The following is a 26,213-nucleotide window of genomic DNA, read 5'->3' as shown; positions in this document are numbered from 1 at the left end:
AATTAACACGATTAACATCTATTTTATTTGTGTTTTTCCCAATAAGCAGTTTGTCTTGCAGAACTGTGTGTGGAGGCAAACCGACTTCAAAACGAGTGAAGACTGGAAGGAACATTTTAACCTTCATCTGTGTCTGATTCTTGGAACTGCCACACGGTATCTGCAGCACACGTGGGGGAGAGCTCAATGCAGATGGATGAATAGAGCGCAGCTGCAAAAACAAGAGCATGCCGTATCGCTCGCTTATTGCGAGATTATTTACATATTGTACGGCTAAGCACATGCAGGTGGGGCATCTCCTGGCCCATCTGAAGGAAGTTGCGGCGCGTCAAAATCTGAATAGTATACACAGAATGTAACGCAGATGATGATCTGAGGTGACTCCGCTATGGAGGAGTCCAGCCCACATGAAGCCCACAGAGCTCATCAATGACCCAGATGTCTTTGAGATCTTTAGTAGGGTCTTTAATCATAGTTTTTAAGTACATTTCAGGATCTGATCTTGCATTTTAAAATGAAAAATGACCATAGTATCATATGTGTATATATATTATGCAATTTCACAGAATAATATGAAATTCTTGAAATGAAAAGTTCAAGAAATACGCTTATTTGCCTTCTTTCTGAGAATTGTGTGAAGAACACGAGCACATTAGCATGCATCAATTGTGACACTTGAAAAGAAATGCTGTAATGATTGATGACTCTGAGATTGCTTTATTGTGTTAAGTACATTGTGCGTTTATTGGTTGTCACACTGTGACACACTGTTTGAGAGAAGAAGGTCCTGCTTGAGAAACGAGATTCCAGTGTGTGACTTTTTTACAAGCAGTTCGGTGGTCAGCGAGCACAACAAACCACAAGCATAGCAGCAAAGATGATGTGCTGCTGTTGCTGGTTTCAGTGTTTCAGTGTGCATTATTTAATAGGTCAGTCCATGACACTCAATATTTCCAAGTACTAAGCAACTGTCCGTCACGGGTATGGAAAGCTCCTGTCAGCACTTTGATTCTATTTTTGAAAGAAGCTGATACGAGAAGACCGGAATTAGCAATAAACTAGAAGTGAGACAATTAGTCATTCGCTCTCAGGGATGATGATGGCAGCATGTGTTGTTCGGTCATGTCACAAAAAAAGGATGCATGACGTTACCACACGACATCAGAGGGGTGTCTTGGTTGGGTTATGTCAGCAGAGCTATATAATCTATTTACCGTCAGTAGATAATGTGTCCTCTAGAGCAAAACTAGGTATGCTTACGGTGAAACCCCCTGTTTCGCCTCCTCCATCATATCGACACTCAACAAAAACAACAACTTGAAACAGCAGGGGGATATTGTCCATCTCCATATCCTCTCTAAATACCACCTCACTCCCTGCCAGGTGCACAGTATATGAGTGAGCATGCCCTGTGCAACCACGTTTCTGTTCTCCTTCCAGAGCTCACAACCCTCCATGTGTCTACAAGACAGATGTGCAAACCAGATGTTCCTGCACTGAGGGGAAAGGGCCACAGACAGACCCTGCTCTATTTGTCAGTTTCCCCACCGTCGCGTCGCCGACAGGCCGCGAGCCGTTTTGTCGGATGTATGAGATGTTATCACACATTCAAGTGCACAATCTCATTTTCAGTCTGGTCATGTTTTCTTAGACCTGAGTCTCATCAGGGACTCGTCCTTTACTGCTGGATTCCTTCCCGGCTTTGAAGGTGGAGGAGTCGAGTGCAGAAGAATCTCCTGGGCTGCCTGGTTAAGGTTGCCTCATGTGAGCTCAGATCAAAACGTGTCCAGTGTAACGGCAGGCAGAACAATACCGTAAGAGTACAACGGCTGGACCCAGAGAGAGAGAGAGAGAGAGAGAATATGTTTCCTCACACATACTCCATCAAGACAACCACAAAAAAGGGCTACGTCAATATTTTATTCAGTCGCAGTCCGGCAGCTTCTTTTATTTTTAAACAACCCCCCTCCAAAAATGGAAAAGAAGCTAGAACTGCAGGTGAGTGGCAGTTCCTCCCCTCCCCTCCCCTCCCCACTCCATTAGCCTCTGCAGAACCAGCCAAGCGAGGATTACGGGGCCGGCTCGCTGTCTGATTTCAGAGATGTTAAATTCTCTCTGGGCAATGTGGGATTCACTCAAGAGAGTCATCAAAGTGTTGTGCTTGAGCGAACCGAAATCACCGAGGGAAATGAAGGAGATATCGCCGAAAGGGAAAAGAGTTTATCGTCTCATCTGAAACTGCTCCAAGGGAGAGAGAGAAATTGGACATCGAGCCGATTAGTTTCGCGTTATGATGAGAGCTTTCCAAAGAAGGATCGAGGATTCAATGTTTGGGGTTCCAGTAATCACTCTCATCAAGGAGAGTTTGAGTGTAATGTTCTTTAAAAAAGGATTTGTTTGATGGAACTTTGATTAAAACAAAGTGCTCAACCAGCTGGAGACAATGTGAAAAGCTCAAACTTCTCGCTCGGAGAGAGTTCGATGATTCCACTCCATTAAATAGGAAAAGTTCATCAAGCAGCCTGTTAGCTTAGCATCCCGGAAAGCGCTAAATAAAGGGGGATAGCTAGCCTGGCATTGCCAAGACGACATTAGAATACCAGCACCTCAAATGTTCACTCATGAACACTTTATAATTAGTTTGTTAAAACTGTGCAAAATATAGTTTTGCAGAAAACTCTGCAGTTAATAGTTATTACCCTTAGCTAACCTAGCTGACTGAAGCTACATATGGATTTAACTATTTCTCAGATTGATCACACATTGTGTTCTTGTGACTAAATATATTTTTATATACACTACCGTTCAAAAGTTTGGGGTCACTTAGAAATGTCTTTATTTTTCAAAGAAAAGCACTGTTTTTTCAATGAAGATAACATTAATCAAAAATCCACTCTATACATTGTTAATGTGGTAAATGACTATTCTAGGTGAAACGTCTGGTTTCTAATGAAATATCTCCATAGGTGTATAGAGGCCCATTTCCATCAACTATCACTCCAGAGTTCTAATGGTACATTGTGTTTGCTAATCGCCTTAGAAGACTAATATCTGATTAGAAAACCCTTGTGCAATTATGTTAGCACAGCTGAAAACAGTTATGCTGGTGATATAAGCTATACAACTGGCCTTCCTTTGAGCTTGAAGTTTGAAGAACAAAATGAATACTTCAAATATTAATCATTATTTCTAACCTTGTCAATGTCTTGACTATATTTTCTATTCAATTTTCAATTCATTTGATGAATAAAAGTGAGTTTTCATGGAAGACACAACATTGTCTGGATGACCCCAAACTTTTGAACGGTAGTGTATATACATGGGCTTTTCCAGAAGCAGCTGCGGCCTATGAACCCCTGTTTCGTGACTGTTTTGGTTTTTTTACGCTTAAAGGGGCTAAATGTAATAAGAAAAACACATGAATGCAAAATTACAAGGATGAGCAAATCTACAAAGCATTTTGGGGGGGGGGGGGGGGTGTTCAGGATTGAGAATGAAGATTTGTATTTGAATATCCTGCAGTAATTCACAAAGCCACTGTTGGTTCTTCTGTAGATTTCCTCTCAAAATATTTCCCCAGGCTATAAGGGTGAAGAAAGGAACTTGCCAGCGGTCTAAATGCGTTTTAATTATAGGCGACATAATGAATAGATTACTTAATTTCATCAGCTTCTTAATTCAGCTCGACACGCCAGCAGAACTGAGCGTTGCAATGAGGATAAAAAAGTGCTGTTGACTATCCAAAGCCTTTCTCATTCCCCTTATCTGTTCTTCGAAATATTCTTCATAAGATCTACGGAACATTGTACAGTAAGTGTCTTTTTTGTCATGTATCTTACATCGTTAAGAGGTCACCGGAGGGACAGTATTAACATATCATTAAGTCAGAGCCTTCACGAAAGCTTCTACAAGGAACTTTCAATTTGTGTCGCGTTTCCAAGCACCGGAGTCCCTTTTTAGAAAAGCTCTCATCAGAAGGCGGCAGCAAAGCAGGGACCTGTGTTTGTCGGAGGAGGGCGGGTCTCTGACGGAGGTCCTTAATGGAGTCGGCGCTGAAGGACTTTCTGGTTACTCTGCATGTTTTCATCTGATATTGAATGTGTTGTAACTCTGTAATGTTTCCTTCTGGTCGCATGATATCTATTGATCTGTCCATCCTGGAGAGGGATCCTCCTCTGTTGCTCTCCTGAAGGTTTCTTCCCCTTTTTCCCTGTGAAAGGGTTTTTTCTATTTCTTGGGAGTTTTTCCTGATCCGATGTGAGGTCCTGGGACAGGGATGTCTATGTGTACAGACTGTTAAGCCCTCTGAGGCAAATTTGTCATTTGTGATGTTGGGCTACATAAAATAAACTGAATTGAATTGATTTTGCACGCATCCTGACGATGACGAGCATTAACAAACAGCCACTCGTGTTGCTGATGGTCTTGTTTACATATGATAGAGAGGCATCAGTATCATACCCAGGTAAATGTTCTGCGTAGTACCTTTAAGTGAATATCTTTCAGCAAATAGTAATAAAATATTTTTTGGATGTCTTCCAGATCACAAACACCAAAATGATAAAGAGTCCGAACACCCCGATGAGGCAGAGAGAAGTTGAACGGTTTACTGTAGGAGGACGATGTGGCCGATCGACGCATATCCAACAAAAAGTTTGCCAACTTTTCAGAAACGTTTGGTGTGTTTTCCATGAAAAGGGAAGTTCAATAGACACATATTAATTGTATTTTTCCATTCATCATGAAACATATATGAGTTAATTCATGTTAAGTTGTATATATAGAAACCACTATTCATCTTTTCCACGATAAAACAGAAGTTTCTCACTTCTGGTTGGATATGACGATGGTATCAATTTTAATTATTATGGGGCTGATTTAATGCAAAGAGTGTATTTATTTTCTAATCAGCTGATATGAATCACTGATGTTGTCATAACGACTGGTGTAACTGGATTATTTTTACAATCCATGATGTTCTAGATGCCCACTCCCCAGATTGTATGGCCGTCAGATGTAGGACGATGACACCTAGTCCATCAGTACGTCTCTGTGTTACTCCCACTGACACGCATGCACACAGTTAAAACTAAAGCATACTCTCTCTCTCCCTCTCTCTCTAGCTCTCTCTCTCGCTCTCTCTGAACTCCGATTTCTAAGCAAACCTCCTGTGGACTTCACGAGGGCTGTCAAAGAGCCGCAGACAGTTTCACAGCACAACAAGCGGAGTCCTATCAAAGTAATGAACCAGAGGCCAGACTTGTAACCCCTCGTAAAGTCTGCGCGCTGAGGCGTATTCACTCTAATGAGGGGAAGTGATTAAACTGCTGGGTCATGTTGCTGACTTCAGCTGTAGTTTGGAGTTGAGGAGTGTGAGGAAAGTTGTGTGTTGATTAGCACCAGCAATGCCAGTAAGAACATCCACTAATGACAGTGAAGGCCATTAAAGTTGCTGTCACAGTGAGGGGGGGATATATGCACCAAAACCTGCATTCTAATTTAAAAACCCAAGTCAAATATAAAGGAGCTCTCTCTCCCTTTTATGTTAATCATTTTGACTACGTTCCATATCTTCCACACAAGGACGAGAGTAGGCGTAAAAGCACATTCGGCTAATTCAGTTCCACTCTCAGCTGGCACACGCCGTGAGGGTGGATCGTCACAGGGAGCCGAGCCTCCACCTCGCTCTGCGTCACCGGGCGGAACCGGCCTTACCTTTCCGAAGTCCCTGACGTCAAACAGGTCAAAGGCCTCGAACAGCTCGCTTTTCTTCATGCCGAATGCGTCGTTGCACGCCGCCAGGAACGTCCTGATGTTCTTCAGACACAGGAACTGTGTTCGGGAGACAAGAGAGGGGTTCATCTGTGAGAAATAAACTCGACATGCACAGAAAATCCTTCATTTTCATTTCCAAAGAAAAAACGCCACAGGATGGGCTCCCATGCTGCTGTTCCGCCTGCTCTCTCTATCTATATCACCAGTGGGTACGGAAAGTATTCAGACCACTTTAAAATGTATGACCAGTCTTGACTGGTCCAGCCAGAGCGCTGACCTAAACCCTATTAAACATCTCTGGAGAGACCTGAAACTGGCTGTCCACCAACGTTCACCGTCCAACCTGACGGAACTGGAGAGGATCTGCAAGGAAGAATGGCAAGATCCCTAAATCCACGTGTGAAAAACTTGCATCATTCCCAAGAAGACTCATGGCTGCATTAGCTCAAAATTCTACTCAATACTAAGCAAAGGGTACATAAATACTTATGACCATGTGATATTTCAGTTTTTCTTTTTTAATAAATTTGAAAAAATGCCTAGATTGGGTGCTGAGTGAACATTAATGAGAGATAAAATGAACTTTTTTGATTTTAGCAAATGGCTGTAATGAAACAAAGAGTGAACATTTTAAAGGGGTCTGAATCCTTTCCCTAGCCACTGTATATGAATAGTTATAGCTTTAACTCTGGCTGTCTAATCAGGGCATGCAGCTGAGGACCAGCCAGACACACTATGGGACCACAGCTCTGAAACATAGATGAATTGCTGTTTACAGGCACCATAAGCGGCGTTTCATTAATATGATGGATTTCCTGGTGAAATAGGACAGTGGATTGAAGTGTAATTAGAAAGAGATGATTCATCATTCAGCATGGAGAGAGATCTCATTTACTCCTATGATAAAAGTATGATGTAACTGCAGTTTGACGGTGCGGTGCATATGTCCTTTCAATGTCTCACCTCTCTGTTAAGAGATGGCCACACATAATTCACATTAAGACTCCTTTAATTTGGCATTTCTGTCTTTGGATAACCAAAAGTTTGTTTTGGTTTGGTTTGTTCTATGTCAAACAAATTGGAGACAAACGAGATCGAAAATTGCTCCCCAAACTGCACATTTAAAAGATTTCATAATAAATTGAGGGAATTCTGTTGTCTGCTGGGGTGAATTGTGTCTCTAACCTCATCATGATGTTATCACAGATCAATTTGAGCCTAATTTCCAAAGATGGGAACGAGGTTGTTGCCAGGAATAAAGTCTCTTCACAACTCTTCCTCAGCTACTTTTTATTCACTGCAAGCTTAACTACAGGCCGAGCTGAGGGTGCACCTTGACCTGGGGAAATTGAATCAAACGATCAATAAGCAGCTCCTCTAATAAACAAGGACATTCACTGACTGTGTTTTCAGCCTCGTCTACATCCTAAATCTAAATCTCGCTAATGATGTTAATGTGGCTTCATCCAGAAATGATTTATCCAAATTAAGCAGCAGTTAGCGCTGAATGCTGCCCAATGAAACTGAGAACACTGAGGGTGGCGAGGAGGGAAGCCACAGTATTAAGTAAGGCTTTCTGAGGCGGTTCGCTCTCTTTATGAAGAGTGGTAGGCAGCATATGGTGGTCGGCCAACGGGCAGTGCCTTACGCCAATTATCCTTCCTGGAGTGGACACAGGACGGAACAAGAGAGGGTGCTGGTGAAAGGGATGTTTCGGAAAGGGGCTTATTGGTCACAAACGACCTCACATGTGCATGTTACTGCATTCACGTTGCACTGAAAACTACCTTGTTCATCTTTGTTGAACTTTTTTTCGATGTTTGAGGGATTAAATGCTGCTGTGCAAATATTTGCAACATTTACGATAATCACCTGTCACAGCCAAAATAAAGTCGACTGAAAACACTAAATTCCTGGCAGAAAGATTTCATAATATTCTTTGAAAAAATGTAAATTCTTAAAAGGTGCGTCAGTTTTATTTGCTTGGCATCACCACAGGAGGAACGCAGCAGCGGTTCAAGATCAACATCCTTCTGTTTTTAGATTATTTTTCACATTTAGTATAGGAACTGCATCTCTAGCACTCACTGTCTAACCTTATTTGAAATGATCCAGAGATGCATATCCATATTACAATTCCTCATCATGATCTCCTTCTCCTTTTTCAATTGCTTGGGTAACGTGTTTACAGGAAGTGGATTTCATTAGGCAGTTCCTGTTTCTCAAAGGGAACACCACCCCCTGCCATTCTACCAACACGTGGAGTCCATACTCAAAGGCCTGACTGTAACCATGTTTGACAACCGTAACTTAACAACCTTCAAAAATAGTCATTTTCATCTTTAAAAAAACAAATATCTCTGGCTGAAAAGAAGCTGGAAGAAGGACTTCTTCTGTTATTCATGACACACCGTTGCCTCAAAATCAGATTTGTCTGCATGACGCATGTCCATGCATCAAATATTTAAAAAAATGCCTTTCCACTCCAATTGAATTAGGCTTTACAGATGGCTTCACAAATAGAGAGAAAAGCCCCAGCCAGTGGGCTCCAGATAAGACGCAGCGTAAAGCAGCGGGTGAATAATATTGAATGTTTACACTTGTACACATCACTTTCTTTTATCAGACGAGCACATCTTGTCTGCCTGGAGTCTCTGGAGAGTCCCGAAGGACCTCTGTATATTATCTGAGGGAAGCAGCTTCGCAGAGCGCATATGAAAGACAGCGCCTCTGCTACACTGAGCTGGAGACAGTGGAGGGGGAATTGTATTTACAAGAGTGGAGCAGTAACTGTTCGGCTGGCAGCTTTTCTTCTGCATTACTGACTCTCTGGGGCTCAGGTTGTGAATGGCCTTGTGTGTGTGTGTGTGTGTGTGTGTGTGTGTGTGTGTGTGTGTGTGTGTGTGTGTGTGTGTGTGCACATCTGCATGCATGTCGCCAATTTTCACGCCAAAACAAAGTCCTTTACATTCATGGCTAGTTGTTTCTTTATGCTAAGCGAGGCAAACTGTCTGTAAATGTAAAAGAGTATCAGCTATCAATATTTCCATCGACATCCAACCCTCATTATAACATCCAAAATTACTACAACTAAAGTCGGACCTAACAGATAGATTGGCTGGTATGATACAGCAGTTGGTGGGTAACAATAAATTGCAGTACATAAATCCCCAAATGATGTTTTCAGAACTTAAAATAAGTGTCCCCCTAATATGGTCACAATTCTTTAAAAAAATAAATGTAGGTGCTACTTTATATGATCTGTTTATTAAATAAAATGAATACCTGAATATATTATATTGACTGATAGGATTTTTACAACTAATTAGAATCCTAAAACCGTATTGGTTGGGCTCTGATTATAACCAAAGTATTTATAAACGTACCAAGTGAAAGTGCATTAAATCCAAGGTCAATATAATCAGTGTCAGTGTACCTATGTTTGCATTTCAATAAACCTGCCAATACCCTCATTGTGTAGAATGAGGACCTAATTATGGATTGTGCTGCAACATCTCAACAGGAAGCTCCAAACACACCCAGTCAACAGCGTACACACAGCCAGTGTGAGGAGGGTTTAGAAATCCCACCAGGCCAACCATCTGGAATATAAGGGGGAAAATATTCCTGTAAGACAAGCCATCTCGCTGCCGCGCTTCTGAGATGAGGCAGGGCGTGCTCTGTATCCACAATAAGTATCACATTTCTGCTCATGTATTCCGGTATAGAAGTGAAAGCTCCATAGCAACAAGCTGGAGCCTTTTTATGGCCCCTGTGCGTATCGTGGAGCTTAATGAAATCCTGCTTGTGTTCTCTCCTCGATGTACGTAGTGAAAGACGGCCAGAGTTTGGCCGTCTTTCTGATGAAACCTTGCTGAGCATTAATTAATGGCCAATTCATCTACTCATAATCAAATAGATGAGTCTCATGAAGAGGGAATACAGGGAATGTAAAGAGTCACATTCGGTAATTAAAGATTTTCTCTGTCTGACTCTCATATGTTATCTGACGACAGTGTGGGAAAGAAAGGAGGGATATCATTAAGAGGAAACCGGGCCTTATACTACATGTCTGCCAGTTTAAAACCCCTGCTGGATTACGTCGCTGAGATATTGTGTCTGGAGCGAATGGCACAATGTGCACAGGCCTGGTCTGTCAAGACTCAAGTCGGAACCAGTGGGTGACACACATAAGCCATCAGGTCACATCCATGTCATGTTGGAGCTTCTGTCAGCTGTGTGGCCAGGAAACGGGAGGTGGGACGTAGGCGAAGGTCTGCTGGCACCGGTAAAAGCACCGCGGCTCCCTCTCAGACTCGGAGGTCGGGGGTCACTGCGGCGGCCAGACAACCATCTTAATGGATCATTATAAAACATAACACTGGTCAGCGGCTTTTTAATCCAGAAGAAGAAGAAAAGACAATGGTAACTGAAGGCATAGCTCCTCCTCTCCGGTTGAGCTGAAATGTGAAATGAGCTGCTCGTTTGGGTTGGAATGAAAAACCCACATGATGTGAAAAAGCCCTGACCCAGCATGCAGATGGCCTTTCCACTCACTTTTTCCAGTCACTTTCGTGACTCCGAATATCCCCTGCTAGTTAGCGACAGCCTCTTTTATCACCCCTCTAACGGCTCACGTTTCCGGAGAGGGGCTGTTCTGTTTTGTTTGGCTTGTTGGACACCTCTCGCTTTGGGTGAGGAGAGGACAGCATGACAGGCATCTGTGTTTCCAGGAGATAGCTCCGTGCGAGGCTGCTGCTCATCCAACCAGTCAGGGTGGCATCAGTAACTGCGGGAGACGAAGCATTGTCCTCAAGAAAATGAGAAAGTGTGGCTTTTTGAAGACAAAATGTCAAAGCTGCACTAATAAAAGAAAAATGTTTTAAATTCCTTCAACAATGGATCTCTGGATGATCACATGACTCTGTTGTTCCCCTCAGCTCTGCAGAGCGTTTCAGCGTCTTTCAGCTCATTCACGGCGTGACTGTTTTGGTTTGGTTGCTCTGATAAACGTTAGCGGCTAGCTCATGAACGTCGGGGGCGGCCGTAGCTCAGCGGGGAGAGCGGTCGTCCTGCAACTGCAAAGTAGTCGGTTTCGATCCCCGCTCTCCCCATTAGTTGCATGGCGACGTGTCCATGAGCAAGTCACTGAACCCCCAGTTGCTCCCCGGGCGCTTCACTGCAGCCCACTGCTCCTGAAAGATGGGTTAAATGCAGAGAATTCATTTTCATATATGTATATAACTATATGTTTTCAAATGTCTTCTTTCTTCTAGCTCATGAACGTCGTGGAGCATTTATGGCGTGATCTTTTTGTCCTTGCAGAGTTGCTGCAGAGCTGTATCTTCTGACAAAGGCCACCATATAAATTACGAGACACTCGTGGGCTATCGCCCACGAGATTACTGTACACACTAAAACCAACAGCAATAAACTATTTCACCGTTTCCTACTTTTTGCTTTGGCAAACAACAAAACTACATCACAGCCACAGTCGGTGTCTGTGTTTAAAATACAGACAAACATACAATGCAGGTGTTTTACCGGAGAGGACAAACACACACACACAAACGCACAGACTCAAGATGACGACAACACCAGTGTCGTTGGTAATAACCACTTCACTTCCCTTCTTTATGTTCTCAAAGTCGTTGGACAACATTAACATAAATGAAGGTCACTCAAGCTGCGAGGTCAGCTACAGTGTCACTTAAAGTGAGCAATCGCGCAAAGAATTGAAGATGACAGAAAACTGTCCTCCTGATATGTAGGCAGCACATGAAGGTTGTGGGAGAGCTTTGATTCCTCCGTCCCCCTCACAGGACCAGATGACAAAGGCATGGAGTTCTTTTATGTCATGACAATAAAGGCAATAAGGGGAAAGCCGTCTCCCTTCTCCTGTAACTCCCCCCACAACACCAATGAGTGTCTCAGAGGCCATTTTTCCATTAAATCCTGGTTTTAACCCCGGTGACCCCACTTATACACAACACTTACTCCATCCCCCCACTGGATAAGGGAATTGAATTAGAGCTACTGTGTGAGATACAAACCTTCGTGGCTACAGAAACCTTTCCAAATAGTTGCACCTCAACTGTGTGCGATTGGCTCAAAACAATGTCTTTAAAGATATGCGAGGAGATCGGAAGGTTGAATGTCATATGAAATGTGCACTACACTAAATACAATGTCCACACTGAATGCACAAACACCGGAGCAAGAAACCTTTTCCTCTTCCTTCCTCTCCCCCTGATGTATTCCTCTTGGAAGATTGTGTTAAAAAGGTGGGAATAATGCTCCGTTTGTGTGTGTGGTTTGAGCGCTCTGGCTGGTACAAAATCAGTGCTGATATTTTAAGATTTAATCTGCTGAACGTGAAACAATACGGATTCAATTCATTGATTTTATTGCAAAAAGTAGCTTTATCATAAAATTGTACACACTGTTTTGGTCATTCTAGTAGTGTATAGACCCTCACATGGCCCTACATTTTCCTTTCTCCTCTGTGTGCTCTGGCATACATGTATGGAGCCACTGCTATTTATATTCCATTATTTCCCTCTCTGGCTCCATTAGACAAATAAAGACACCCCTATTTCCAATAGACTACAGTCATCCATCACTTCCACCTTGAGTCGCACAAAGCAGGACGCCTGATGCAGACAGTGAAGGGCTGATCTGCAGCAGGCGATACTGTATGAACAGACGTGTGAACAGAAGGCATCGAGGTCCATTCGAGTCTATTTGGGCAGTATTGAGAGGTTTTAGGATGTTTTTAGAGCAGCTTTCCGTCGAGCTGGATCCAGTGCTCTCCACCTCGCTGGGTTTCCACGACAGTGAAAGGTTGCAGGTGCACCGCTGCCGGCCATGACCCAGGTTGTAGGTTGGCATCATCTGGATTAAACCTACAATCCCTCGCTGACTTCCAGATAGCGTTTTGACATTTCCCACAAGCTCAAAGAATTCAAATGAAAAGGGCAAAACCTCTATTATCATTTGGGAGTACGGCCATTGAAACGTTCACAATCACACTGTTTGCTGTGAGGTCTCCTCTGGCTGTCGAAGCCCCTGCCTTCAATTAAAATGTCACTCGTGATGGTGATTGTTTCCCAGTAAAGACAACGGAGAGTATCGACTAGCTCCGAGCTCTCAGAGCACTCAACAGTGATTAACTGAACCATCCACGACAGAATTGAGTAACATAATAAACATTGATTGCAGGTACATTCTCCACAGCTGAATATCTCCTCATAAAATCAGCATATACATTATCCATACTTTAATGTGCACTGGACCATAGCCTCTACCGGTTGGCTTTGGCGCGGGCTTGTTTCCTTGACGACAGAATGGAAGGTCAGTTCGCTCTGCGCACGTGTTCCTGCACCAGTGAGGTGCATCGCAATCGAGCCTTTGCACACGTCTGCCTGCGCACCCTGTACATGAAGCGGCACGTGGAAATGCTCGTCGTCCCGATGACCCGAGGGATCAAAACGGCTAACGTGAACCGGGAGGTCGTGGTGCCGGCCTGTTTACGCTCTGGCGGGTGCAATCCATCCTTCGAGGTGAATCAACGGGGGGAGCCAGGCCACAGTAACTCAGGGGTTAGTCATCAAGGCCCCTGCATCCGATGTTCTCACATCGTGCATCTAATAGCATGCGATGAGAAGAGCGCGCGTGCGATATCTGGATGCTAATTCCGTAGGTTAAAGGTATCGGAGTATGCGGACGATGCCGTCTAGGGTGGTTAACCCTCCTGTCGCCTTCGGGTCAATTTGACCCGATTCAATGTTTAATGTCGGTGTTCTTTCGGGAGTCAACAAACAAACATAAAGTACCTCACACTTAAACTTGGAAAACAATATTAATTCTAATAATTTTCTGGAGATTTTAATAGCTGGGGTCATATTGACCTCAAGGGTAAAATATGTTAGTAAATATAAAGGTAACAGGAGGGTTAAACATTGAATCGGGTCATATTGACCCGAAGGCGACAGGAGGGTGAAACATTGAATCGGGTCAAATTGACCCGAAGGCAACACAAGGGTTAAGTGTGGTCATGGAAGTTGGACCCATAATCCTTCTCATCCCTATCTTGTTCATGGAGAAACAACCCCAGTATACTATAGGGGACATTTCGGTGCCACAAACTGCACTAAAAGCTCCACATGTTGCGCCGCGGTTCGACACCGCCACAAAACAGGAATATTTCAGATATTCAGTAGTTTCACTGCGGGAACAAATCACAGTAAAGCAAGGCTTCGGATTAAGGATGGCTGCTTTAGACCGATGTGCGCTACACACAGACTGGAGGCCGCAACTACTGCTATAAAATAACATACAGTGCATGTCATCCAAGAGTGTGGATGTATACGGATTAGAGGGTATGTGTGTTATGAGTCTGTGTTCACGGACGCTCACATACAGACATCCATAAAGTATTAATAACCCCTTTTAATGCCTCACGTGGTTACACCTCACTTATCAATGACCCTTTTCTGCTTCATTGCGTACTACCTTTAAATTGCAGTTGCCATGACAATTCCACAATGGCCTTTATTATCTCTCTAATAATTCCACGTTAACGCATTATCGGAAGTCTGACTGGGTAAAATGCACGGTGTAAGGTCTTAACATTTGGGCCACCCTGACACACAATCTCAACCCGAGCCCTTATGACTTGCAGAGGTGTTATTCTGCAAAAACCAAAAGAAAATCAAGACATTTCTCTCTCTCTGTCTTTCTCTCCCACGCTCTCTATCTCGCGGTAACTTTTTAGTCTCTGCGAGTGAAGAGAGTGTCTCGGAGCCTTTGAAGCAGGCTGCATGGAGTGTCTGTGCGTGAAGCCGCTCTTTTCTCCTCATTGTTTGACATCACAGAGTGTGGGTCCGGGCTTGACAAAATATACAATGTACCATGTATAATGGATAATAGTATTCTCTTTGCTATTCAGCATGTACGAATGCGATATGTCAAAACTAAATAAAAGCAAATTACTGCTATTTATTGAACAGTCACTCATTACTCCACATGATGACTGCTCAATAAATAGCTGTAATAAATCCATCATATAAGTATCAGCAGTGGCACTTGTATGAGCTATACCCAACAGCCTAACATTACTGTTATACCATACATAATTAACTGAGAATGAATTCATAAATGTGTTGATAAAGTCTTCATGGCATCTTGGTTCTGAATCTGCATCAAACTTTTCCTCTGGTCTTTAGGTTTACTTTATTGCTCTGTGAAATACTTTATGAAGCTTGATGCTCGTTAAAATTAGAAACTCACTACATTTTTCTCTTACTTTCACTTTACAAAAAAATGAAGTGAGGTCTTTTGATGCCGGCTTTTTTTTGGTTTTGCCGCACGAAGAGAGTGCCGGCGGTTCTCCACATTGTGTCTGCCATCGGCACGGCGCTTTGGTCTGAGCGCGATCGAGGGCATGTTTAGTTTCACTTCCTTCCTCTTTTCCATTTCCTGATTTCCTGTGCATGTTGAGGCTCACGGCTGGTCTGTGTGAGAGGCTTCAATGTGCTCACTCTTGAATCCACAGCTCATAATCCTGTGTCATGGACAACAAGGCAACAGTAGGTTTATCAAGTCGGGGGCCCATTTCCAGATTAAAATTTCAATCCAACCATAAGAGCCCGGTTTACGTTTTTTCTTTACGCAATTGTTCGTTTTTGTTTGAATAGAATGCATCAAAGGCTGGCTCATTGTGTCAGCCTGTTAGCCCATTTGTTTTTAGCACATGCCTTTTCTAGTAGCATTATGACACACACACACACTCACACACACACACAGGGAGGTTGGTGTTCAAACGGTGTTTGGAATATATTTGTTAAAAACTGAGATTCAGCAGAATTTTGACCCGAAAGCTTCTGGAAGCTGAACGGTTGAAAGACAGCCTGCTGCGTGCGTGACCACGCAGTCAGTGAATTGCGCCACGACAAGCATTGCAAAGTTCCTCTTAGCGCTAAACCGCTGATTTTCACAGAGTGAGACAAAAAACAACCACTGATTCTGTGGTGTTTTCTCTTGTCGGGAAGCAAAATCCAGCAGTCGCTGTGACGGCGCTGTGCCTCGGCTTTTGTAATCACCTCATTACAACCCTGTTAAAACTGTGTTCAAAGAGGGTGAACATTGTGCTTGACGCTGACTTTAAGACCCTGAACTGGAACTTTGAGCTCTTTACTTTCAACATTATGGTGAACCGTGTATCCACTGAGCAAACATATGCAACCCATGCATCATTCTTCATCTTTCACCGCAAGAGCGCAGATCATTTCATCAGTAAACAGTCTGATCCAAGCTACACCATAGTATCTGTAACAGTTTAGCTCCACACCTTCCATTTTGTAGTAGTTGTTTTCATCCTGTCACTAACTATCATGTCATTCCAGATCCTGCTTCCCATCTCGTCAGTCCAACTCCCCTCACCTGCCTCTGATCACTCCCTCGTTAGTCCCTCATTCTCTTCACCTGGTCCTCACCTGCAGCCCATCCCCTCATTAGTCCCTCACTATTTAGCTCCCTCACTTCCACTTGTCCTCTGCCAGATTGTCTTGTGTTTTCGTGCCAAGTTCTCCAGCGTTATTAGAGTATATTCCTGACCTGCCTGTTCTGACCTCTGATTCTCTGCCCTGCCCCTTTTTGGACTTGTTTGCTTCTTCGACTGATCTCCCGGTTTTCACCCCGCCTGTTTTCAACCAAAGACAGTCATCTTTGTTAATCCTTTCTGAGTCGTGCTTTTGGGTCCACTCTAATCCCCCCGTGACAGTATCACTTCTTTGGCCTGGCTCTTTGTTTCCATACATGGGCACAACTGACTTTATAGCCGCTATAAAATCTCCCAAAACACAGTTAAGGTGAATGATGAGCAGCCCGTCCTAATTCCAACAACACACATGTGGAGCATTGAGCCTTAATTAAGCAGCCAACACCGACACAGCGGGCGAGGCCTTCAGGGGCCCGTTATGTCCTCTGACATGCGTCTGCGGAGGCCGGGCCGACTCTTTGTAGCTCTCTGTCCCTTCACTGCCTTTGTCTTTCCATCGCATGGGTCCCATGGGTGAGTCCACAATGGCATCCCATGTGTTATTATTGGCCAATGATAAAGTAGCTGCCACGGTCCTCATGAATTATGCAGTTCAAAAGGGAAGCGACTCCGCCCTCAGTTATGTAAATGTCACTTTGAGGAGACAGAGGCTGGAAAGTTGCTCAGGGAGTGTGTGTGTGTGTGGGGGGGACCAGGGAGTTGTTATCCTGCCTCACATGGTATGAATGTGTGTGAAAGGAGAAGCCCCGAGTCATGATAAAGTAGTAAAGTGCTAGAATATTCAATGTTTAAAAATGACATGTTGACACTATGTATCACAACAGTGGGATCTGGTTGGTGAAGACGACCGGCAGCAACTGGTTATCATGAGAACGTGTATATAACCACGGTGGTTGATCATGGAAAAACCTCATACTTTAACCAAAGAAATATTCCCCCCTAGACACACTGTTCAATTGGCAGATGACCTCTGGGAAATACGGTTCCAAAACCTTGTAGAAACCAGCCCAACACAAGTGAATTGCACATGTGTATGGGACTGCCTGAGCCTACTACGCATGCTAATTTAACCCCTGAATGTGGCTTCATCAGTGCCTTGTGTGAGTAAGCCATCCAGCCATGCATAAAACCAACTCTGCTTATAAATAACCCAGTCTACTCGGGGTCAGGCCAGGCACTGAGCAGCCGGTGTGGTCACAACCTCTCTTATGCACAGCAGCCAACACTGACCTATTGATGACATTTAGTCAGCAATTGTATTGTTGCTATAGCATAACTTCTAACAGCAAATGGACCAATTAGCTTCTCCTCTTACGGGCCAAATCTAGTTTCCTCTGAAGTCCACGAGTAAACAGATCCTTTGATAGTTGATTTCCACTGCCATTGATGACATTACAAACCTCTGTTTTTTTGTATATTGTGCACTCGACCTGCGTGGTCAAGCCAAACAGTGGATATCAAATTAGATTGTGAAATAACAGTAACTGCATATTAGACTAACTATCCCTCTGTGACATTGAGTTGTTGTACTTTTTCCAGGAAGCCAGCATAATCCCCATCTCCCCATTGTTTGTGCAATACATCAATAGGACTGATATGCATACCTTAAGCACCTGCTCTGCATCAGATGAGAGCATCGGGGAATCAGTTACATACAATACTGTAGTCCACCTGTGTGTTACTGGTACACAGTACGTTACAGCACAGCCTGGTACAGGCTCAGTGTCTACCTCACTGTGTGTTGACACCGAGCCAGACACCCAGATCCACTGTTATGAAGGCGAATATTCATCTGCTCATAGCTCCGGCTGTCCTGTTATTGAAACAGATGGTATCTGACAAACAGGAGCCACGTGGCCACAGCTCTTGCTACATATATGTGAACATTAAAACAATATATACAAAGACATACTAAAATAACCAATCAGGAGATTGTAATAATATCTGTTCCTTCATACTGCCCAGGATAGACAAACTAATAACCTATTTGCATGAATTCTCACCACAAATGTATTATCATAAGATACCTCATTATACATGTTGTTAATCCTATGAGATACGTCCACTTCCCTGCTTGTAGTCTCCAAAGCCTTGTCACCATTTAACCTCTAGGGCAGATAAAGCTCTGTATACATGAAGCTGATAGAGAACTGTTATGTATAACTGCATGCTAGCCTACAATACGTGACCATTAGTTACCTATACAACGGGTTGTAGTAAAGTAATCAAAGAAAGTTCCACGGAATAGTATTAATAATAATAGCTATTCCGTTTAGTGAATTGTCTCTTTAGTGTTTCGTTTCTGTAGAACATGTCCACGTCATAAAGCAACAATTAAGAGCTCCTCAAAGTGCAATAAGGATCACCACATATTTCATACGCTATTACTAAAGGCCTACTAGAGTGAAAATCATTTTAATTTGTATCAATTGTTGACTTCATATTTGTCTCCTTTTCGCTGTTTTCCGCGAGCAAAATATCCACTAAGGGGCGTAAACGAGCGGCAACCCCATTTTTTAAAAGTTAAAATGTTCCTAAATCCAAATTCGAAGTCGTGGATTCTGTCAAGCCGAATTTGATATGCAGCTCTTCTCATGTGTAACCGGCTCCGTGTTTCTTCCCGCAGCCGCGCTCTGTGCGCCGACACGCGGGGGAACTTCACACCAGCCCTCGCTCTCCCGGCTGTGGGCTGGGGACGCAGCGGGGTGAGGGTCGGCACGGCTCGGCTCGGCTCACCTGTGACATCTGCGGCCGGAGGTTGATTTCCTTCAGGTTGATGGACTGGGGCCGCAGGTTGTTGAGCAGATGGCAGAGGAGGACTCCATCCCGGAGCGTCTGCGCCAAGTCGAATACCTGAGCAGACTCCCATGTCACCCGGTGGTTCGCTGGAAGCACCTTGCAGTTTATTAACCACAGCGCGCATTGCCTCCAGTACTCCATCATGATTCTGACTTCAGCCGGAGGAGCGGCAAGAGAATGTGTCCTTTTTCTTTTTTTAAGCAAGTGAAACTGCTGACTGCTCGGCGCCGTGCGTCTCAAATCGTCTCCATGTTGTATCCGCCAGCTGTGAAACCCGATGAAACCCGAAGGGGGACCACGGCGCAGACCTGGTGGAGGATGACAGCCCGGCGTACTGAGGCTGTGGATGGAGCTGTCCCCGCACGCTTCCTCTCTCGCCCTCTCTCACACACACACACGCACACACACACATACCCTCTCTCTCTCTCCCTCTCTCTCTCTCTCTCTGGATGTGTCTATATGTCTCTCCTCCCTCCCCCTTACCCACTTCTTCCGCTCGCTCGTTGTGTGTCTGACATTACAGTCAAACATACTGAACAAAACAGGGACTGAAAGTTAAAAATGATATCAATGAACATGCTAATGTTTACAGCCTATAGTATCAAACACCTTGGCCAAATTCCTGGCTCTATGCAAAAACATCCCAGCTGCACAGGGAGTGTATTGATGGGGCTTGAATGTCAATTAATGTACAAACTAAATGAGTGCGTCGCTCTAGAGATATTTTGCTGTTATGGTTTCCAAAAAAGTTTGACATTAGCTGATAGATGCGGTCATAATTTATGACTCATGAACCCATTGACAGTCTTCATTTGACAGTAGTCATCACTCATCAGGAGGTGAGGTGAGGTAGCCTCAACAGCAGTCGTTGTATTATAGGTGAAAGGCTATGCACTGTGTAATTGTCCACATATCTTCTCTATAATTAATGCTGTATCAAATGTGTCATACCGTATCAATAAGTTGAAGATAATGTGACGTCTTTTATTTGTATGTATTTGATATTTTTGCTTTGCACTTTTATATGTTAATAGTTGGTTGCATGTTCTTGTTGAGTGATGTATTGCAGGTGTTTTTACCAGAACTTTAAACATTTAATTTGCACGTGTAAATTTCTAATAATTACATCACTGTGTGTTATCTACAAATGTTTTAAATGGAGGTTTTGGTAGAGCAGGGTTTAACCGTGCTGATGTGTTACTGGGTGTGAGCTGTAATTATACTCCCATCCACAGACTTACGATAAGAGCCCTGTCTTGTGATTTGCATCTTTTATTTAATAGTCATTTGGGTTTGTGGTGGGGAATTTTCAGAGCATCGTGTTTCATTGTTTTGACATAATAGCAACAAAAAGGATGTGTACATATCGGTTTTCGAAAGAAATTTGTTTTAAATAGCATTTACTGACTGGATGTTACAGTAACATGTTCTGCCTCTTAGACCCCCCCCCCCCCCTCCCATCAGCCAACCACAAAGTGTCTCCTACACAGTTATAGTATCCCTGGCCAAAAGACTGGAACAGACCCTCCCCCAAATTATACATCATGACTAGACTGGCTTTATCTCACAAAGACAAACCCACGATAACATCAGGCGATCGCTGCACATACTAAACCACATCCAACAGAACAATCTTGAAGCCTACCAGTCAGTCTGGATGCTGAGAAGGCCTTTGATTCAGTGAGCTGGCCTTTCCAAGTCCTTGAACGACTTGGCATGCACGACACTTTCATTAAAGGCATTCGTACACTATATACTAAACCCTTGGCCTGGATTAAAATAAATGGACATCTCTCGGACACCATTATATTAGAGCGCGGAACAAGACAGGGATGCCCAATCTCTCCACTGCTTTTTGCCCTCTATATAGAGCCTCTGGCGCAATGGATAAGACAGACAGAAAGCATTAAAGGCATTTGCTTAAATGGATCAGACCACAAAGTGGCCCTGTATGCTGACGATATCCTGATTTACTTAACTACCCCCTCTAACTCCCTTCTTGAATTAATGAACCTGTTAAAAACTTTTGGTAGATATGCAGGATATAAATTAAACCTACAAAAAACACAAATCTTGACCTTTAATTGTACACCCCCTAAACACATTAAAGATAAATTCCACCTTAACTGGGACCAGAAGTCCTTGAAATACCTAGGAATACACCTACCAAGAGATATCTCAACATTGGCAGAGATAAACTACACTCCTCTCTCAACAAAAATTAAAGAAGATACATATCGATGGAACTCTATTTCTTTCCTCGGATTAACCCATAGAATTGACTCTGTAAAAATGAACATTCTCCCATGATATATGTTCCTATTTCAAGCACTCCCTGTAGAAATTCCCCCGAAACAATTCTCTGAATTGGATAAAATCATTTCAAGATTTATCTGGCAAGGGAAAAAACCAAGGATTAAATTTAAAACTCTACAACTTCCAAAAGAAGAAGGAGGCTCTACCCAACTTTAAAAATTACTTCTATGCTGTTCAGATTAAACCCTTAATTAACATGTGTACCCCATCTTACTGCGCCAGGTGGAAAGATATTGAACTCTCTATTATGAATGACCCCCCAATTCAAGCAGTATTAGCACACAAAAACCTGAGAACATTTATAGACAATTTACAAAACCCATGGATCAAATTCAATTTAAAAATCTGGAACATGATAAAAAGAGAATATAAACTAGATCATAAACTACAAATACTTCAATGGTGTGCCTATGACCCGGGGTTCAAACCAAATGAAATGGATCATAGATTTAAATCTTGGATCCCAAAAGGTATAACGACATACTATTCTTTGACAGATAAAGGACAACTAAAGGACTTTGAACACCTAAGGGAAAAATATCGTCTTGAAAAATCTGATTTTTATAGATATCTACAGATACGCAACCATTTTGAACATAACATTAGAAATACAATAGACTTTGATGAACCAATACTAAGAATATTTCTCGGTGCCTACCAAAACGAATCAAACAGAGGTATTATCTCTAAATCCTACAAGGGCCTTATGACAAAAAAAATCCCACACTGCAGTATATGTAAAGGAAAAATGGGAAAGAGATGGCAACCTCTCAATATCAAACGAAGACTGGTTAGATGTGTGTAAATTCCAATGGAAATGTACCAACTCTCATAAGGCGGGAATTTGCATGGAAGTGTGTTATTCGTTTCTTTATTATACAGAAGCAGAAGGCACGCTTCGCGGGAGGGGATGCCACATGTTGGAGACGGTGTGGGGCTCAGGAAGCAAATCACTGGCACATATTTTGGGAGTGCCCTGTCATAAGGCCTTTCTGGGCAGATTTTCATCAAATATTGGAAATCATACTTAACACTGACTTGCCCCTGGAATTTGCAACTTTATTCTTAGGAAAATTCGATTTTCAAACAGGGCGACAAGATAAATACATGTTTGGCATTTTAATAACCGCTTGTAAAAAAGCGCTCACCAGACGCTGGCTGCTTCCTGAGCCCCCCACGATTCAGGAGTGGATAGACATAGTAAATGGCATCTATGCTATGGAAAGGATCACCTTCTCCCTCCGCCTTCAGAGAAGTATGTTTATTCAACTCTGGGACAAGTGGGTGAAATATGCTAATCCAATACGGACAGATCCTGTGGAGATAATAAATGAATGACCCTGCAACGCTGCTCTAGTTTAGGAAACCTCTCCGACCTCTATCCCTCTCCCTCCCTAGTCTCCCCCTTGTCTGATGTATTTCTCTGTTTGTATGTACACTCTCCCAAAAATGTTCAATGTTATTTAATTTGAAAGACTGGATGGTATATATTGAATACTACACCTGTGCTGATGTATACTTTATAAATTAAGATACTATCCAAAAACGAAAATTAAAAAAATATTTAAAAAAATAGTATCCCTTTTTACAATTAAAGACCAATTGTTTTTCTTCTCCCCCATCTAAATAAGCCTTTTCCAGTTTATGACCATGACCCCTGCCATTGCGTCATCTGTTGTGGTAAAAGTAAAAAGAACTACTTCTGTTTTGACAACTTTCATTTCAACATGAAATTGCACAGGTGTGACCTTTAGAAGAGGCCGTACGTCATGATGCGTTTCACTGTAACAATAGTACTGAACTAAATACCTTAATAATAATATAGTGTGAGAACCTCTTTTTTTGTTAATGGAAATATTTTCACACAAACACCCACAGAAAGAATGAAATATGTGTTGAAACATACTTTTTCCACGAAGCATTAACATTTATAACATAACCATCATGCAAATGCATAGCCTCGCTAATCATCTCTCTTAGAAGCGAGCATGATTGGCATGACTGAGACTATATATGGTCTAACTGAAGCCGGTTTTATCTTTTATTGCCACTGTGCTGTATGCCGGCTGCTCGATTTATGAGCATCAAAGTCAATGTTTTAAATTGCAATAGCGATGGGAATGGAAATGATGTTGAATCATTAGAATATGGGCAGGCTGTTTTTTGCTAAATCTTCACCAAATGCCAATATATTATGTACAGCCTTAAAGTCTATACGCCCAGACATAAAGTGCCTGGAATTTGGCCACGCATATGAAATAGTGCAACAATCTCCTCTGTCACTGTCAAGTTGCTGCCAACTGATCCAGAGGAGCCGCAGAGTGAGAGTGCACCTGCAATACAATTCAGATTGATACAAGTTTTTAATGATTCCCGTTGGACTATTACGACTTAACGTACTGGGCTACATGAATACTTTTGAGTAAACGTAATTAAACAGATAAACATTAGAATCGCGATGTGCGAAAGGGGATTTGAGCATCGGAGCGACGCAACAGGAGGACGCGATAAATTTAGCATTCTAAATTGAAGACAACAATGTATGCATCACATAACAAAGACAAGCACGGGAGAGGATGAGAAATCCAATATGTGAAAAGGCAATTCTCTATATAGTGCAGGGTGTGCTGGTAATCACATTAACAGCGCTAAGAGGCTGCTCTTATGGTATGTGCAGATGGTATTGATGGAAGATCAGAAGAGGAGATTCACACACTTACAAGATTCATTTCCTTTTCCAGACGGAAATGACATTCACAGAGACCCTAAGATCTGCAGAGGAAGGGCCTGACGCAGGAGAAGAAGAATGCATGCCGATGAATCACACGGTACATTTACATACACAGACTAAACACAGGCATGTGCAAACAATGCTGTGAAGATCAGTCTCCAGCATTTGCAGTTGTAAACACTTCTGTGACGTCGACCGTCTCCACTTCTTCAGATGATTTTGGATGAATGTCAGACATGTCTTCCACTTTTTCGTTTTTCCCACATTGTATTCAAATCGGGACTGATCAGAAGTGGAGGGAGTTTGTGGACCGGATGCCATGGCTGGCATAGTGCAGATGACGGGAGAGGTGGCTAGTGGCCCGATGCTGGCATCCCTCTCGGCACCCTTCTCCCGTTTCAGCTTCCTCCTCATCCATGCAGCCAGACAATTATCAGCATTCTTCGAAATAAAGCTATGCAGCGATGAGGCGAGACACACAAGGGACACAAACACAAAAGTTTCACACAATCATGTATTTTGGAAATTGCTCCCAGTTATCTTTCAAATCGCAATGTACCCAATAATCCCAACAGTTTAGGATGTTTCGTGGCACCTTGGCATTCGCATCAAAACATGTTGTTCATGCTTTCAGTTGACATCAATGCACAGATGAATGACTTGCCTATTTCTGGGTTATTTCACCGAGAATATGACCAGAACTTGAAAGTAATGACTAACCGTGTGGGCTTCCAAGAAACAGCGTGATTCTGTCTGGGCACATATGGCAGATTTGAGTTGACTGCCAGGGCTTTTTTTCTTCTTCTCATCATCACAACACATCGAACGGGAGATAAAGAAATAAAAGCATTCACTGAGTCACTGATGAAAAGCAAAAACAAGAATATGGCAAATAATAAGAGGGTATTGAATGTAGAAAATCTAAAAAGTAAAAGATATCACATAAAAGCAAGTCTATAAATTGGATTAAGAGTGGCTCTGTGTCATCCCTAGAGCCCTGAATGTCGTGTTACTTCTCATCATGATTAAAATGTTTCGTCCTGTTTGATTGGTTAAAAGATCTGCCACCAACAGGTTTACATTTTGGTGTTTTCATGAAATGTCTCGACAACTATGGGATGAATTGCTCACCACTTATCCATTCCCAATTAGTCACAAAATGACCCAGTGTCACTCAGGTTTAGGCAACAAACCTGGTTAGATGTAGTAAAAGATCTTGGTTTGGGTTGGAATAAATATGTGTGTTACATAACTTCAGTATTGTATGTCACTTACTGGAAATGAGTTCAAATAGCATTGATTTTTTGTTTCATATGGGACACAGCCGTCAGTCTCTAAAGTGAAAGTCCAGCTACTTCCAAGCGTAAAGGGCCCCTTGTGCGTTTGTATCAGATACAAAGGGCCGTGACAAAACACCTGCGTTAGACGACCTGGGAACGAGACAGGGCTGGCTTGCTATGACATTCTATAGCATGCATGCATTGCTGCAAGAGGATAAATCCTCATGTTCGCCTGACTTTCCATCAAACTCCGTTATCAGATAAAAGTTGAAATGTTTTATTACCAATTAGGCTTACCGACTTACCTGGTTTTTAGTGATAACTAGTTAACGCAAGTATGGCAGCATGCTAAATAGTGAATATTATAGGCGACCTGCTTAGCATCAGCAAGTTAGCAGTGTTATTGCAAGCATGTTAGCATTTAGCATAAAGCACCGCTGCCTCACAGAGCCACGAGCATTGCTATAGACGCATAATATTCTCGCTGTATTTTTTTCCCGAGCAGGATTCTGAAAGAGGAAAAGCCCCCCCACCCCCCAAAAAAAGAGAGGCATCCCGTCCAGTCAGATCCTAGCCCCCCAAAGCTCAGCAGCTCCCCGAACATGCAGGCCCTGCCACACTGCACGCAGTTCATCAATATCTTCTTGCAAATTCTGCCTGGCTTTCATTTATAGACTTTCACCCTGCTGGTCACTTGATCTGATGACAGTGGCTGATCTATTTGCGCAGCTCTTTCATATCCTCGGTGAAG

At 42.9% G+C, this 26,213-nt stretch overlaps 1 protein-coding gene across 2 annotated transcripts in view; it reads right to left on the bottom strand.

Moving 5' to 3' along the window:
* The window catches only part of LOC130206052 (guanine nucleotide exchange factor VAV3), an 88,301-nt gene extending 68,821 nt beyond the window's left edge, over positions 1–19,480 (bottom strand). For both annotated transcript variants that reach the window (XM_056433753.1, XM_056433755.1), the window contains exons 1-2: positions 19,073–19,480; positions 5,716–5,832 (exon numbers count right to left, since the gene is read on the bottom strand). In XM_056433753.1, coding sequence (XP_056289728.1) covers positions 5,716–5,832; positions 19,073–19,279 — 324 coding nt within the window. In that variant the 5' untranslated portion in view covers positions 19,280–19,480. The remainder of the gene's footprint in view (positions 1–5,715; positions 5,833–19,072) is intronic.
* Between the last annotated feature and the right edge of the window lie 6,733 nt (positions 19,481–26,213).

This window comes from Pseudoliparis swirei, chromosome 16 (assembly GCF_029220125.1).
Source record: "Pseudoliparis swirei isolate HS2019 ecotype Mariana Trench chromosome 16, NWPU_hadal_v1, whole genome shotgun sequence".
Taxonomy (NCBI): Eukaryota; Metazoa; Chordata; class Actinopteri; order Perciformes; family Liparidae; genus Pseudoliparis; species Pseudoliparis swirei.
The sequence above is the reverse complement of the archived record's forward strand: the minus strand, read 5'-3'. Positions and strand labels throughout refer to the sequence as shown.